The 16893-nt window shown below is 41.8% G+C and overlaps 1 protein-coding gene across 1 annotated transcript; it reads right to left on the reverse strand.

The window, feature by feature from the left end:
• Window positions 1-350: 350 nt before the first annotated feature.
• Window positions 351-16538, reverse strand: LOC134211906 (mitochondrial fission 1 protein). The gene is made up of 3 exons (XM_062689287.1): window positions 16286-16538; window positions 16063-16176; window positions 351-999 (listed from the first exon to the last, which is right to left on the reverse strand). Exons 1-3 carry the CDS (start codon window positions 16340-16342, stop codon window positions 712-714), a joined length of 459 nt encoding a protein of 152 aa, XP_062545271.1. The 5' UTR covers window positions 16343-16538; the 3' UTR covers window positions 351-711.
• Window positions 16539-16893: the final 355 nt, after the last annotated feature.

Here is a 16893-nt window from a genome sequence, read left to right on the forward strand (position 1 = left end):
TGTGAATCGTATAAAATACGGCAGACTTCAGTGGGCTGGTCACGTAGTGCGAAAGTCGGAAGAAAGAATAGCAAAAACAATATTCAACAGAGAACCGGATAGAGGCCGGCGACTTCGCGGAAGGCCATGAACACGCTGCTGCACTCGGTGGAATCGGACCTGAGGACCCTGAATGTTCGGGGAAATTGAGCTCTACAATACGCCATGCATAGGTGTATCGATGCTGTAACCAACTAGGTATCCAGGTAGGCACGCTAAGATGTTATTTTTGTAGCACCATTCGCAAGTAAAAGCATTTATTTCTATAGTAGCAATTATTGTGGCAGTGATATTAAAAATTAGTCCATTGCTCCTATCATAAATATGTCTATTCTTCCTGTTTAGTGCTTATGTGCATTCAATATACTTATAACTTATAGCTATTTGCTTTTCGCTCTCTTCACATATTTACATTCTTCAGTTCTTCCCAAGCATTTGCTGTATTAGTATTTTTTTTTTTTTTTGGTTTTGTAAACATACCTGCCACATGATGAAGACAGAAAATATTGAATCAGTTAAAATAATGCATTTTAGCGACAGTACGAACATATTTTTTTGTAAAGGTGATATTTTCCGACAGCCTGGATAAATTATTAAATTAATTTGATTTGAAGTCCTATTCATTGATCAGATAATGATGAATCCAGAATATGTTTACGGTTTCGATTACTTTCATTTCTTCGCCAGGGCAAATCCCAGCCCCAGGATGCCACCGATCACTATAGCAGCCCCTCCGGCCACAGCGACACCCTTCAATCCTTCGATTTCAATCTTTTTCTTGATGTAGCCCTCAAGAGTGATGACCTGTTGGTTGTTGGGTTCGATTTCCAGGAAGGCTTGCACGTATTTCATGGCCGTCGAGTACTCCTTGAGCCGCGTGTAGCCAAGAGCCAAGTAGTAGATGTAGTCTCGCTTACCTTCGGGATTCTTTTTACAAAGATCTTCCAGCAGTGTGATGCCCTAAAAGAATTCAAAATGTTTAGGTTAGCGCTCGAGCAACAATAGTTTTGCACCCTCCAGTAACGTTACAAATTGTATTTTAACTATGACCCGAATTTGTATCTCAGGGGAAGTGTATCCTCTCCGTTTACTGGCAACCATTGCAACACAGAAACTATTTGATAGGACCTAGTGAACAACTCCAGAGTAGGAACTCATATAAAAAAATATGCGGTAGATTGTTCACCATCAATGAATCTGGTGAAAATCAATGTGTCTCTAGCAATATTTTTTTAACTAATTTTATTTGCTAATTATCTAATACAGTGATCCCCAAATAGCGGCCCGCGAACGATTTCAGAATATACATTACATGTGGCCCGTTGATAAGCATTAGATTACACGAAACGCTTTTCATCATGCTCAGTTCTTTTTGTTATACTCAGGAATCTGTCGAGTTCACATCATTATGATGTTTAAGCACCATCATGATTAAATAAATTCATGACTACGTAGATATTACGTAGGCCAACAGTAAACTACTTCGTTGTTATTTCCCCGGGCCATGGATATAACAACTTCATACATTTTTGCGCAGATTCAAACAAACTAAATAATGAACTTCTGGTCAAACTAATGTTGTTATATAGGGTAGCCGTACCCTTAGTGGAGGAAGCACCAATAGTGGAGGCAGTGGGGTTTTTATGAGATTTTTCATAATTATACACTTTACGATGGTTTCAGTTGATGCGTCGTGCTTTAAATATCCTGTCAAATACAACTTATTCCAAGATTTCAGCTTAGCTTAGCTTAGCTTAGACTGACTGTACATATCAATGGTTGCTACTCCGTGATTGATCAGAACTGGTGCAAATTGCACTACGATCCAAGTAAATAGTGGTTGGGATTTACCAACTATTCTCGAAGTGCACGTTTCAGCAGCTCGCAAATATTGATCAATAACGGCGCCGGCCAAGTCCTTACAGTCAGTTGGGAAAGGGAGGGAATGTGAGTGTGTGGTAATTGTTGCTACTAGAGACCGAGAATACCTCTGCATCTCCACATTTACCACGGAAAGGAAGTAGTGTTAGTTGGGTGGGGTAATCAGTAACATAGATCGGGATTCACCATGGAAAGTGATGTGACCTATGAAACTTCTACACAGCAGTATTAGCATTTCCTTAATTTGTTCAATTGTTCATTCTTCGCGAGAATAAACAATCAATCGCTCAAAGTGAGCGATTGTTCATTTGAATTTCGGATTAGGCGCCCGCGTTATCATTTCATTAACGTAAGAAAAATAAAAAAGAAACGGGATTGAAAATAATTGATAGTAATCGGAAAGCTAATGTTATTCAGCAACCCTTATTTTATCTCTATTTGACGTTAAGTAAGAATGTAAATTTACGTTTATTTTACATGTCGTTTATTTTGCATTACTTTCGCGCGCGCGTGTCTGTCACTTGCCTTGACCAGTATACCGTAATCAGGATCTCACTGGTATTAATCCTGATGTGCCGTTTGGCACTCGTGTTGGGCTTGTGCGCTTTGAGAGGCACACGGTCGCTTCCCAGTCTACATAAAATCGCACATGGTGCAATACAAGATGCTATAAATTGGAGACGATATACATACATGTTGTGTGGAAAAGTACCTCTATCGCCTGCACTTCAGCATCCTACACGACACCATATACGTTCATGTGTTGACTGGGTTTGATAGGGCCTGCTTATGGACACATGCAGCTTTTTGTAGAGGTTTAACAGAGCCCACTGCCAAACCCCACCACATCCTAGGCAGGCCCCCTAACTCGCAGTGGCCATGGGGAGGGGTCGTCAAGCAACTTATTCCAAGATTTCACCCGAAAAACTATTGAAAACAATGATTTTCCTCAACAAAATTGACCAATAGTGGCGAGTCTCATAAGAAATCAATGGGTAGCACCCAGGGTTGTAAATGTTCGGCAGCACTGGATGAAGGTGATGTTTTTTTATATCATGTTTTTATTTTCTTCCTGCTTTGAAATCAACCTCACATTCCCGGAGAGGCAGAAAAGTAAACAACAGAACTCACATCACCCACCGCGCCGCGAAGATGAAATTTACCACAGCAAAATGTACACATTCACCCAGCAAATTGAAAAAATTCACCACGCGTTTAAATGGACCACTCACAGTCATACGGTAAGGAGCGAACTGAGCAGCATGTCAGAGTGACTTGTGAGTGGCTGAATGCGAAATTGAAAGGTCGGTGTTGGAAATGATTTTTCGGCTGCACCCAGTCGCACTCACCACGGCGGCGATGAAGGCGACTGCAGATTATACTAAGATCCATGTTTTTCACTGCATTGACTGTGAAATATTTCTACCCTGGTAGCACCACTATGGGAACCAAAATTAATTTAGCGACATTTGGTAGTTGTGGATGTTAAATGACACCAATCTCATTTTTGTTAGCAAATTTATCAGTATATTTATTTTCAACTCCAAAAAAATATGCTGAATATCAGTTTATTTTACGTTACCGTCGTGCAAGCCTTTTTTTTACTTTGATTTTCTAAAAAAACTAAACGGAAAAAATACCAAATTGTAAAATAGAAGATTGCCATCCCACTATCAACACGACACCCGAATTTGAGAGTAATTTACGTTATAATTCGTGTTTCAAAATGTCCAAACTAGCCCCCGATTTGTCAAAAGAACCTTCGATGGTACCCAGAATATTTAACAAAGTCAAGAATTCTCCCATACTTCGATTAGTTGATGAATAAAAGGTTTTTGTAAAATTCATTTGTTCGGGAATCCGGAAACACGGTAAATAGGGCGGAATTTACATTTATTCGATTTCTATTCAAAACTACTGGTCGGTTCACCTGGCTTTGAAAACATGTTTGTCAATGGTGTCTCGAAATCGACAAGTTATGGTCAATGCACAGTGGTCCACAGAGCGAAATTAGGTGGAAATAGCTATTTTGAGCCACAAAGAGCAGAGTTAGAATAAAACTTTGTTCTACAAAGTTGTTCGTAATAGTAAGGACTTTATTCGAGTGTTGGTGAAAATTGGGGTGGTTCTTATTTTCATGAAATGAAGAAATCAACTTTTTTAATTGCAGTAATTGCAGAAAAAAGTATAAACATTGTTCTGTAAAGTTGTAGTCCAGCTCATTCCAATCATTTTCCTAAAAAAAGTTTTCTGCAGCTCTTAAAATGACAGAATTACAGCATTTTTCCCATTTCAACTTAGGATGGTCCCGCATAAAACAGTTTTTTTGTTCTAACTTTTTTATTTCAAATTTCTCAGTGAAGTTATCTTCAGACGACATTTAGAACTCTTCAAGATGCAACTTTCCGTAATAGTAGCTTGACGATATCTTGCGCAGATCAAAAGTTATTTGCATTTTACTTACAAAATTGACCCTTTTTAAAATGACAATATCTCAGGATGGCGCAGACATAAATCATATATTTTCCCAAAAAAAAGTAAACCCTAAAGTAAATCATAACAAAAAATCAGAGAGGTGTTTTTCTTGTATCTCGAGTAACATCGGTTTGAATTTGTTGTTTTGTGTCTTTCTCGTACTCTAAGGTGTGTCGACAGGTCCAACCAGAGAGTGCATGATTTTATTCCAATCTAGCACTAATTCCACGTACAGTTTGCCATAATTTGCGACAATTACACAGATTGCATTAGGCAATCGGCAGGCCATTGTATTAGGTCCCCGGTCAGGAGAATTTAAGAACTGTTTATGTGTTTGTGTCGACATTGAATCTTTTTTTAAACTCCTATCAAGTAATGAAATGCTGTATACTTCACAACCTTGGCCTCCTTACAAAAAAAAACAGCCGAAGACGGGTATTGAACTTGGACCCTCCACGCTTAGCGCCTCTCGACTGACTCGGCTAACCATCTGGACTATAAGCAAATAAGAGAAGCAGTGACCAAAGACTATCATAATCCACGTTGTTTGCTATGTAGATGTGAGAAATATCAATCAATCTCAAGTAGAAGGATACAGGGAAAGCAATGCGTGATACAAGTGGAATTGGCACCATGCAAATTTGTGTCCCTTTCCATCATCAAGCTAAATGGAATCGAGAAGAATGTGTGGTGTACACGATTCATATACTTGTTCCAAGAGGAGCCAACGTGAGTCGTTTGGATGTATTGATCGAAACCAAATAAACCAACTTAATGCAATGAGCTGGCATAACAAGTATGACATTTTCTGATCGGTTTGCATGCGAGATTTGATACAAAATGCTTAATACACTGGATGACATAACAAAATATTTTGGGTGTACTTTATGTTCATTCCAAAGACGATTTCAAGATAGAACCCTCAGAGACCCTGAGTGTCACATACCAAACGACTAAGCTCGAGAAGTTAGAGTGATATCTTTTTTTTCTTCCTAAGCAATGGAGGGGGAATCTGCTCAACAGATATCCTGGGTTGTCCAGGAAGTGCGGGGTTAGGGACCACCTCCAACAGAAAACGAGGGAGGCAGGACTACATCCCCGACCCGCTAAACCGTTTCCATTGCCGCCAAGCCCATCGTCCCTTCGGTACAATCAGAAAGTAATGCTTCAGTGCACAACGCACCCTCGAGGTTAGCTGCGTGTCCTTGCAGCATCGAACATCGTAACTCGCTTTTTTAGAAGAACACCATGGTATCGTGCCAGCGCATTGCCGGCTTTCCAGGTGGCCTTACCACGCCCTATGTCCTCGGAAGGTGGGAAGGGTCGACTTCGCGCCTGCTTCCCTCTGCACGACTGGTATCAAGAATGATGATGCCGCGTGCACCCCAAATTGACCTCTCTGCGATAGGGCCTATTCGCTATCACACAGAGGGACTTGCCGACGCGGTGCCTACGCCTGTCCCAGCCTTGACGAGGACCCCTTTCCGTCCTCGGGCCCGGTCGACCGACGCCGCGAAAGCGACGATACCATGTTGTTCTTCGCGCGGCCACTTATTCGATAAAAGGATCGAGTTCGACCACAGAGCATGACCACCGGTATGACCCATGAAGCCGACTCCGATACCTTGGACCACCTCTTATTTGCACCTGAATTAGCCATCCTTAAGTCCACGCGCCACCTTCTGTGTAGCTGCGAGACGATTTAGACAATAGTCGATAAAACGGCGTTCCAGCCAACTTAATCTGTCCGGGGTAGTGTCCAGACCACATGTGGCAAGCATGTGGTCATGCATTGCGCGAAAACGTGAGCACACGAACAACACGTGTTCCGCCGTTTCCTCTAAACCTGCGCACACCAGTGCAGCATTGTGCCTTATGTCCCTCCAATCCGCAACGTCGGCAGAGATTGCTTCTGTCAGGGCCTTCGCAGTCCCATTGCTTGTGTCCCGGTTCCAGGCACTTGAAGCAAACCTCGGGTTGCTCGTATATGACCACAGGGCATACCGACCATCCCACCTTGACGCTCCCTAACTTGACTACCTTGGAGGCGTCCGCTGCAGATAGCCGAACCAATGCTACCTGCGTCCCTGCCAGACATTTCCGTAGCCGAACGGCTGCGGTGGGCGTCTCCACTTCACACTGTCGGCGCAGTGCCGTGACAAGCTCTTCGATTTCGGTGATCTCCTCCGTTGTGAGTGCCCTCACCTTGACCGTCTCGCCAAGGACTTCCTCCGCCAACTTCTTGTAGGCGGCGCCCCGCTTTAGCTCGAGGATCATCTTGCCCATCCGGGTACTTCTTATTCGACGTACGTCGGCGCCGAGTTTACCGAGCTTGACGTCACTCCTCATCGAGTTCAAGACGTCCGAGTACTTAGCCTCGTCCGTTTTGATGACTAGGGCATTGTCCCTGGAGCGATTGGCGCCTACCCTAGACTTCTTGCTACCTTCATTCGCCTGGGCCTTCTTTTCGGCCCTTGACGTCTTCGGTTTCCTCTTGTTGCGGCTGAGAGCTCTCAGCCTGCCGTAACCCCATACCACCGTCTTTCCTCCCCCGGTTTTGGAGGTACCTGGCCGGGGATCAGCTTCCCAGCCCCACTACCCTTGTTCGGGGTAGTAACCCTCCGCATTTTGGAGCGGTCTCCAGGGAGCTCATCCCCTGAAGACTGTCTCCCCCGTTTTTGTGTCTGCGCCGTTTGAGCAGTCACCCCCGACGTGCCCGCAAATACTTGAGCCTCAGTCTGCGTAGACTTTGGCACCACCGTCTTCGCTGGCACGCCCTCGATCGATTCGACCTTGCCCGAGTCCGCGAATCCTTGGGCCTCAGTCTGGGTAGACTTCGATTCCACCGATTTCACGGGTTTAGACTTGGCCGTCCCGACCGCCCTCTTCAGCTTGGCATCCAATATCGACTTTCGAAGTTTCAGCAAGCTCCTCTTGAGGTCCTTACTGATATTATGCCTCGATGACGCAAATTCGATGATGGCGTTCTGTTCCGTCGCCACCTCGAAGGCCGAAAGCCCATCGCGTTTGCGGCTCATCGCCTTCACAAGCCATGGGCCGTCTATAACCTCTACCGGCGTAACCTGGTTGATGGTTAAGTGACCCACGCTGGCGCTGCGCACTGAGCTGCCGACTATTGCCTCTGGCCTCCTAGGCGGAGACCTGAACAACCCACCTCTTGCGAAGGGGTTGTCGCCTACACTTCTACCACTAATGGAAGAATTGACTTGGTTTTCTATTTTGGTCCCACGAGTTGCTCGGGACGCGGTAAGGGACAATTACTGTGGAGGGGAGCAAATGAGGGAGGCAGAACTACATCCCCGACCCGCTAAATCGTTTTCATTGCCGCCAAGCCCATCGTTCCTTCGCACAGTGGGACCAATTCCAAAAAAGACGGTCAAAAATGTTAGAAGTGAATAAAATGGTCTAGCAGGCCACATATTATGATATTTCATTGAATGGATGATTCATCTTCTCGACATCACCGACCCGTAAGCTAGAGATCCACTACCGGAACGAGAGGTGGGGCACCAGTCGTCGCAAGCACGCTAACGTTCTCAAAGACAACGTGCTTGCACCAAGTGGTGCCTCATCAAATATCAATGGCTAGCGTCGCCAGTGTAGAGTTCTATTTCTATGAGCACTGTCACAGATATTCCTTCAATTACCAATTTCTGTCGTCGCCTCACTGCAGTGCTAACGGAAAAATGTATTCTACACAAAGTAAAGCTGTAGAGACGCAAATCGTTTCTTGATATTACGGTTCATGTGAAAAACTCATGATCTTTTTACAGAGTAAGTATGGAAAATTAGACGTAGGGGTCAAATAGAATACTCTCCATGCATTGCGAGTAAACATGACATGACTTGATAGTTTGTCCTACTTCCTTTAACAATATTTTAAAAATCTCAGAGCGCAAGTGCCTGTAAAAACTCATGATCACATGGAATTTCCTTAATTAAAGTATGCGTGAGACAAGAACAAATGGTACTAGGGGGCCGTACACATATTACGTATTCCCTGATGGCGGCACGGTGCGCCGGTAGACCGTTATTATAAAATAAAAATGTCCATCAAAACCAAGTACAGGGCTCGATTCCTGTGGTAATTCTGCACCTCTGGACCAATTTTTAAAAAAATCCCTAGGAGGAATCTCGAGAAATCTTGATTTGAAGCTTTTAATTGAGAAATGTCAAAAGAATCTAGAATCTAGGGATTCATTAATATCCCCAAAATACCTTCAAAGGCGTCCAAAAAGTGGTCCAAGTTGTTTTCAACCAGTTTGCATTTGTTGCCTTTCTTCTTCTTCATTGGCATTACATCTCCCACTAGGACATTGCCGCCTCACAGCACTTCCACAGAGTTCATTAAGCACTTCCACAGTTATTAACTGCGAGGTTTCTAAACCATGTTACCATTCCTGTATTCGTACATCATGAGGCTAACACGATGATACTTTTATGCCCAGGGAAGTCGAGACAATTTCCAATCTGAAAATTGTCTAGACCGGCACCAGGAATCGAACTCAGCCACCCTCAGCATGGTCTTGCTTTGTAGGCGCGCATCTGCACGGTTAAGGAGGGCCCCATTGTTGCCTTTATTACAATTATAAATTTCCCCAACTGATTAAGCTTACCAAACTGATTAAGGTATGTTTTTGTATGGCTTGAAGCCGTCTAGCTTCAAGAATGCTAGTTCAGAACCATTCATGAATTCACGTGCAGGCTGCAGATTATTTGTTGAATGCCATTCAGATTAAAGTTCGTATTTTTTTTTATTGTATTCACACATGTTTTCGAGCATCAGAAGTAAAGATTGGAGTACGGAAGAAATTGATGAAAAAACCAACAGCTTAAAGATTTGTTTAAAGTAGTGTAGTTGTTTGGCATTATATAACACAGAGGTTCCCAAACTTTTGGATATGCGACTCACCTAGCAGAATCCCATATTGCTTGCGACCCACCAGGTACCAAATGAATTGATTTTGTGAAATTAGATAAAAATGAGTTCGCGTTAGATTTGACAAAATATAATAAATTACTTTATATCCCATCATTGTATTTGTCACAACTTCGACAATTTTTTGGATTGGATGTGGATTGGATTTGGATGGAATTTGAATTGAATTTGGGTTGGGTTTGTATTGAATTTGAATTGGACTTCGGTTTGATTAGGATTGGATTTTGATTGGATTTGAATTAGATTTGGATTGGGTTTGAATTAGATTTGGATTGGATTTTAAAAAGATTTGGATTTGATTTAGATCGGATTTGAATTGGATTAGGTTAGGATTGGTTTTGATTGGGTTCGGGGCTTACATTTGGATTATATGGACTTCTTTCTACTTGCCCAAATATCGTATAACAAAAAAAAGCCGTTGACCTTGTCAGGTTTGTTGTTCTTTAATCATCCAATCATTAGTTAGATCCTAATTCAAAATATGGAATAGATTTGTGGGACAAAATAGTAACAAAATTATAAATTAAGATTTGTCTTTCGCGACCCACCACTGAATAGCCCACGACCTCCCTGGGGGTCGCGACCCACAGTTTGGGAACCTCTGATATAACAGGTTAGATCTTCGTCAGATGCTGTAACAATTGAATTGACGAGGCTTCATCAAATTCTGAGATTTCCCCGCAAAAGGATTATCGGACTGGTAATGACTCCAAAGATGGTGGTATGGAAAAGCTACGATTTTTAAGAGTGAGCTCGGCATATATAATGAGACCTCGAGAACCAAGGAAAACATCTGGAAAAATGCACAAGAGAAAGAAAGAATTTTACAAGCTTTGTGCATATTCTTTTGGGTTTTCGGTTACGACGAAGATAAAATATTCAACTTTTGAACTTTCAAAAACACTTAAATAAAGAAACAAAATGAACCTTTGCTTATCTCCGCCACTACACATCTAGTTCGGAATTGTTAATACGATTTTAAAGTTGCTCGAGAAGCGCCATGTTGAGTCAATTTATGGGTGAACCAAGTACAGAGGCATCAACAAATTGCATAGAGTTCACTAAAATCCCGATCTTTCGGATTACGTCTCGATAAGTTACACTGCTTAAACATTAACAATTTTCTTATTAATATTTCAATCAGCAGGTTCTGAATGATTTCAAAAAAAGTGTACGCAACAACTCTTTGAAACTCGAGCATGCTTTTGAGGAAGCAATTGATGGCTTTGCTAGCAGCTGGAAAAAGCCGCAGCTTCCATTCACGTCAAAGTTTCATATCTTGAATTATCATGTTTCAGCGTTCTGTAGAGGTACCGGAATATGTCTTGGCTTACATATCAAACATGCTTTATTTAGTCCATTGATTAGAACTTTGACGAGATTTGGCAGCAAAGATCGGTTAATAAGTGCTGTGATCGAGTATAACAGCTTCTAACTACTATTATTTTACACGAGCTCTGGTCTTACTTCTCACCATTATGAACATAAACACTAAATTAAAATAAATTTTTACCTGTCATTCTATTAAACATGGAAAGCAACACTTAAACTAAACTCGAGCAAGCTGGCCATAGTGGCCATACAAAAACATACTTAAGTCAGTTTGGTAAGATAAGTTAGTTGTAAATATTTATGGTTCTAATAACAGCAACGCGTGCTTAGGGCCATCTTTGGCGTTGTGCAAGAGAATGGTGTGTGGCGGTGAAGGATGAAACAAAAGCTCGCCCAGCTCTACGGTGAAACAAGTACCCAAAAGGTAGCTAAAGCTGGAAGAGTATGATGGGCAGGGCATATTTCAAGAATGCCGGACAGCAACCCAGCAAAGCTGGTGATTATTTCCGACCCGGCAGGTACAAGAAGAATTGAAGAACATCTATCTAGGTGGATTAATCAGGGTTTTTGGTGATATTTTTAGATTCTCATATGGATTCTTTTGAAATTTCTTAACTAAAAACTTCAAATCAAGATTTCTCGAGATTCCTCCTAGGGATTTTTTTAAAAATTGGTCCAGAGATGCAGAATTACCACAGGAATCGAGCCCTGTATTTGGTTTTGATGGACATTTTTATTTTATAATAACGGTCTACCGGGGCACCGTGGGAGGGGGATCTGTCGTTTTACCTATAATCAAAAAAAATCATTTGTATGTAAGAAAACTTACATGAAGGGAGGGATGTTGAAAAAACCAGAAATAACGCTTACGTCATAAGTGTACGATCTCTAGACAATTTTCAGCTGATGTCGCACCATTGTATTGGGGCAAATGAGAAGGAGAAGAGAAAACATATTGCGACATTTACTCCTATTTAGACTTACCCCAAATAAATGATTATCACAGTCGAATCTCGCACTCGATTTCGCAGTGCGTCAAGGTTACTGCTGAGTAAGGTTACCTAATTTTTCCATACAATATTTATTTTGAAATACCTTATTTTGATTGGCCTTGCATCCGACAATCAGCAAATTCGATAGTCAACAATAAAATAAGTTTGTTTTCATCATCGTCTCAAAGCGGTTGACAGTGCGAAGTTCGAAAACGGGGTGAGAAGGATTATCACAGAAAGCTAAACAATTGTGAAAAGAGCAATATTGCGACATTTACTCCTATTTAGACTTACCCCAAATAAATGATTATCACAGTCGAATCTCGCACTCGATTTCGCAGTGCGTCAAGGTTACTGCTGAGTAAGGTTACCTAATTTTTCCATACAATATTTATTTTGAAATACCTTATTTTGATTGGCCTTGCATCCGACAATCAGCAAATTCGATAGCCAACAATAAAATAAGTTTGTTTTCATCATCGTCTCAAAGCGGTTGACAGTGCGAACAGCGGTTGACAGTAACAGAGGTTAAAATTTTTGATTTTTTTTATGCATGAATTAATGAACCGTTTATATTGAAAAAAAAAAACACTTGCCACGGGCGCTACTGCGTCCACAAATAAACTAGTACATAATAAAGACCGAGTACTTTCTGCGCGATCAAAAATAATTTACGAACGTATATGCGTGGCTTTATTAGGTTTTTAGCTACACTTTGTGATGGTGCCAAATATAATAGGTTTGGGTGATGTATACGCCGTGGCCAACATAATGAAGCAGTGAGATAAATGTTACAAGATTTAACAGTATTAAAAATCGACAACATGCTCAACTTGTATTGACTGCAAAGGTAAGATCCACCCGAATAAAATGACTCAAACTATGTTAACATCATCGTCAAACATTTAAGTAACACCCCATGACTCAAATTATCAATTTGGATCATTTTGAAAAAATGTTTTTTGACCGTCTTTTTGAAGATTGGTCCTTCTGTGCGCAGAAGCGCATCTGCAATAGTTGCCCAACTGGCACTATTGAATGCATTCCTCACGTCGAGAGTCACTACTGCACAATAACGAACTCCCCTCCTCTTACGCTGGATAGCTATCTCCGCGGATTTGGTAACCGACAAGATAGCGTCTACTGTCGACTTACCCTTTCGGAAGCCAAACTGGTTACTCGATAGACCATCCGCACCCTCCGTGCGTATCAACAAGCTGTTGAGGATGATCTTCTCGAGCACCTTCTCCGCCGTATCAAGCAGGCATATTGGTCTATATGCCGACGGATCCCCCGGTGGTTTTCCCGCCTTTGGCAATAGGACCAAGCTCTGTCTTTTCCATGCTTCAGGGAAGACTCCCTCGTCCAGGCATCTCTGCATGACAGATCTGAACATCTCGGGAACCTCAGCAATGGCCGCTTTGATGGCCAGGTTCGGAATACCATCCGGTCCTGGCGCCTTACCTGCACTAAGGGATTGTACAATCCCTGCAAGTTCCGCCACGGTTACTCTTCCCTCGTCGGCCACCCTGGCCCCTGGCAGCTCCACAAAGTGAGGCCAGGGACCTGGCTCCTGACGTGGGAAGAGCCCCGCGCTGATTCTCTCCAGCATCTCTGTAGACCGCTCTGAAGAGGCTCTCGCCTCGCGTGTCTTGGCCATTACGACCCTATAGGCGTCACCCCATGGATTCGCGTTGGCACTTTGACACAGGCCCTCGAAGCAGGCTTTTTTGCTTGATCTAATCTCAGTCTTCAGAGCGGCTCTAGCAGCCACGAACGCCACCCGTCGCTCAACACGCTCCTCTTCTGTACGTGCTCGCTGCATCCACCTCCATGCCCGTAGGCAGGGGCGGCGCGAGTTCGCAACTGCTTGAGTCCACCAGTAAGCCGGTAGCCTCCCATTCCTAAGGTAGACTTTCCTAGGCATGGTGGCATCGCATGCACGCGAGCGTACTGTTACCAGCTGCTCGCCGCTCAGACCGAGAGTATTGTGCTCGCGGCAGAGCGCTTCCTTAAACACCTCATCGTCGAAGTACGATATGTTCCACATACGACGGCTAGGCCTCGCCCTTCTTCCGTCCGCTGAATGCTGGTCGTATAATCGATACTGTAGCGAACGCTACAGTCGCCCGAACGAACGTCGCTGTGAGTGTAGCCATCATCTACCCTCCAGTTTGAACTACTCGTTTGGCCAGGGCTCCAGAACGTAACATCGATAATCGACTCGGTCCCGTTTCAGCTGTAGGTACTTTTGGTACCGACATTGGCCAAGTCCACATCCAACATGGCCAGTGATTCCAGCAGGATCTGCCCCCGTTGATTCGTAGAACGGCTTCCCCATTCCACGGCCCAAGCGTAAAATTCCCCCGCTATCACCACCGGCCTACGCCCCATCAAGTTAGACGTCAAACAATTCAGCATACGACCAAACTGCTCGATCGACCATCGAGGAGGCGCATAGCAGCTGCAGAAGAAGAACCCTTTGACTTAGCATTATTCAAGTAAAACAGGTTGCACTCGACGCGGAATGCGGTCCGGTGCTATTGAAAATTGGCCCGATCAGACATTGCATTTCGGAATTATTGAAAAATTATTGTAAAATCATAGGAAAAAAAATCAAAATCGATTTTTTTCAAAAATGATCGCAATGCATTTTGATCATCAATGCCAAAAGATGTAAAATAATCGAAAGAATGTGATCTCCCCTACAGAGCTTTTTTGACCTTTCTAATGTCATTTTTTCAATATATTTTATAATGCCCGAGAAAGGCTTCATTATTGCTAGGTGGATTAATCGGGGTTTTCAAACTAATTTTATTTACTAATTATCTAATACATGCATTCATCTCTTATACTAGGTGCTTCGTATTCTCTTAACACTATCATCCTTATTTGCTATGATACATTTTAAGTTATTAATACATTTCAATTGCCTCTGGTTGAATTAAACAATGTGGAAATTACAATGTTTTAAACTTAAACTAAACTAAACCTTATTTATACTAAGGGTACAAGGAGCTCATCGCTGCAATAGAAGACCGCAACGATTTTTGTCTAAAATTGGAAATTATTGTATTGGACATTTGTTACAATGTCTCAATATTAGAAATTCTATGAAGTTCATTACAGTATTTCAATGCCAACTTCAGAATCATTTTCAAAATTTTATTTTGAATCATCTAACGTGCCTTCTTTGTGGTATTGCAGAAACTAGTCTTTATTGACACAGCATACAACATGGCTGGTCTAAAAAATTGTTTGTAAATCTAAAGTTTGTTCCTAAGACAAAGTTTTGATTTTCCAGAAGAAGAAGTCCTAAATATTTAGCTTCGCTAGACCAATTAATTGGAACACTATGCATAGTGACAATATGTCTGCTAGAAGGTTTCAAATAAGAAGCTGTCGGCTTATTCTGGTTAGATTTGTTATTCTCAACAAAAAGCTCTCGGCTTATGTGGGAAAATTATAAACTTGGTTTAGAAAATATCCAAACTTTTTTGCAATCTACTACAAATGACACGAAAGCTGCGCTCTTTGGCTGAAAGGCCCGTGTCATCTGCAAACAAAGATTTTTGAAACCCTGGTAAATCAGGTAAGTCAGAAGTAAAACGCAACTCCTCTCCACTATTTAAACCTGCTTTCAACTCTATTTTTCTTTTAATGTATCCGACACTTGTGGGACTGGTTAATGCCAGCGCCTGTTTATGGCTGGAAGCCAGTGTACTATAAATAAAATACGTTTTAGCGCATGTAGGTAGGTATTTACCTAAATTGTGTGTAAAGTGTAAATGGGCGGACGGTGTGGCCAGAGTGAAAGCTGATAAATTACAATTCCAATTTATTATAAGCATTTTAAAGTGATTCTTGTTTGATTCTTTACTTTTCTTCTTATTGTTAATTGGATGCGTCTATTCGACTAAAAAGAGCAAATAAAAGTTACTTCGTATCTCTCAGTACACTTAGTACATAGGATATTTTAAACAAACAACTGTAGAAGTTTATTGTAGAAGTGACAAAGCAATGCTAGGTTTAAACATCAAAAGAAATACTAAGAAATAATGTCGGTCAAACCACTTAACATAGGAATTTCTAGAATAACTTTTAAAGAAGCACTCCAGAAAAAAATTCTTCTAGGTATGTAAAATAAAATCGAATCACTTATACACTAAGTTGAAAAGCAGACCATGTTCCATACGAAACTGAGTGTCAAGAACTAAGAAGTATTTAAGTTAATCTGTTTCATTCGAATTAAATGCCATAATTGAAATATTGGAAACGTTTTAAAGCAGCTTATCATGTACCAGTTATCAGCAAATGCTATTGTACCATTTATAATGCCGTATATCACAATACAAGAGCCCCGTTTGCTGGAATGGTACTTACGCTTCGCATGTCATTTGTGTAATTACTCCGAACCAGGCACCAAGCGTACTCGAACTGGGATGTCGGTGTTGGGTTCTTACTCTGTAGTTCGCGATTATACTTTTTCTCGAATTTCTAGAATAAAAACGTCCACGTAGTTAAACGGAAACAAAAACAAAGTGATTCATTTTGATTCATGATGGGATGACGAAATTCGCAGGACAATGAAATGGAAATTTCTTACCTCTAGTTCGGACTGGGGAACCGTTTCGTTTAGTATTTCCTCCATTTCCATGCTCATTGCGATTTAACGATCAATCAGGATTAAACTGCGTACCAAATTACAAAGAACTTTGCACGATACAAACCAGTAAACAACAGAAAACTTATATGCACTGTTGAGCAATCTCCTTCTGATGAAACGCGAAATTTCTAAATATTTTTGTCAGGCAGAGAAGTTTTGTTTTGACGATACTGCGACGTCCGAGCTCGGCGTTGACGTTTACTGCAAAACGAGGTACGCTCATATTCGCGACGAGTGCCAGTGCACGGCGAGGAAATAGTACACGGTATTACACGGTTAGATCACTTTACCCATTAATGGGTACTATGTTATTGTTGATATTATTCCCACCGTGAAAAAATCACCCATTTTCTTAAAAAAGCGCCACTACCCATTTTAATGGGTAGTGGCGCTTTTTCAAGAAAATGGGTGAATTTTTCACGGTGGGAATAATATCAACAATAAAATAGTACCCATTAATGGGTAAAGTCATTTAACCGTGTAGGCTTTCTGCGAGCGTGTACGCACACGCACATTTCACTCACACTTTTACTCAGTTTGTTTGCAAC

Source organism: Armigeres subalbatus, chromosome 2 (genome assembly GCF_024139115.2).
Source record: "Armigeres subalbatus isolate Guangzhou_Male chromosome 2, GZ_Asu_2, whole genome shotgun sequence".
Lineage (NCBI taxonomy): Eukaryota > Metazoa > Arthropoda > Insecta > Diptera > Culicidae > Armigeres > Armigeres subalbatus.

Bases quoted from the DNA above. Each gene is read 5' to 3' on its own strand.
- LOC134211906 (XM_062689287.1), bottom strand. From the start codon at position 16,342: ATGAGCATGGAAATGGAGGAAATACTAAACGAAACGGTTCCCCAGTCC. The intron at 16,177-16,285 runs GTAAGAAATTTC...TTTTTATTCTAG, and splicing joins TTCCCCAGTCCGAACTAGAG to AAATTCGAGAAAAAGTATAA. The intron at 1,000-16,062 runs GTAAGTACCATT...GAATTCTTTTAG, and splicing joins ACACAAATGACATGCGAAGC to GGCATCACACTGCTGGAAGA.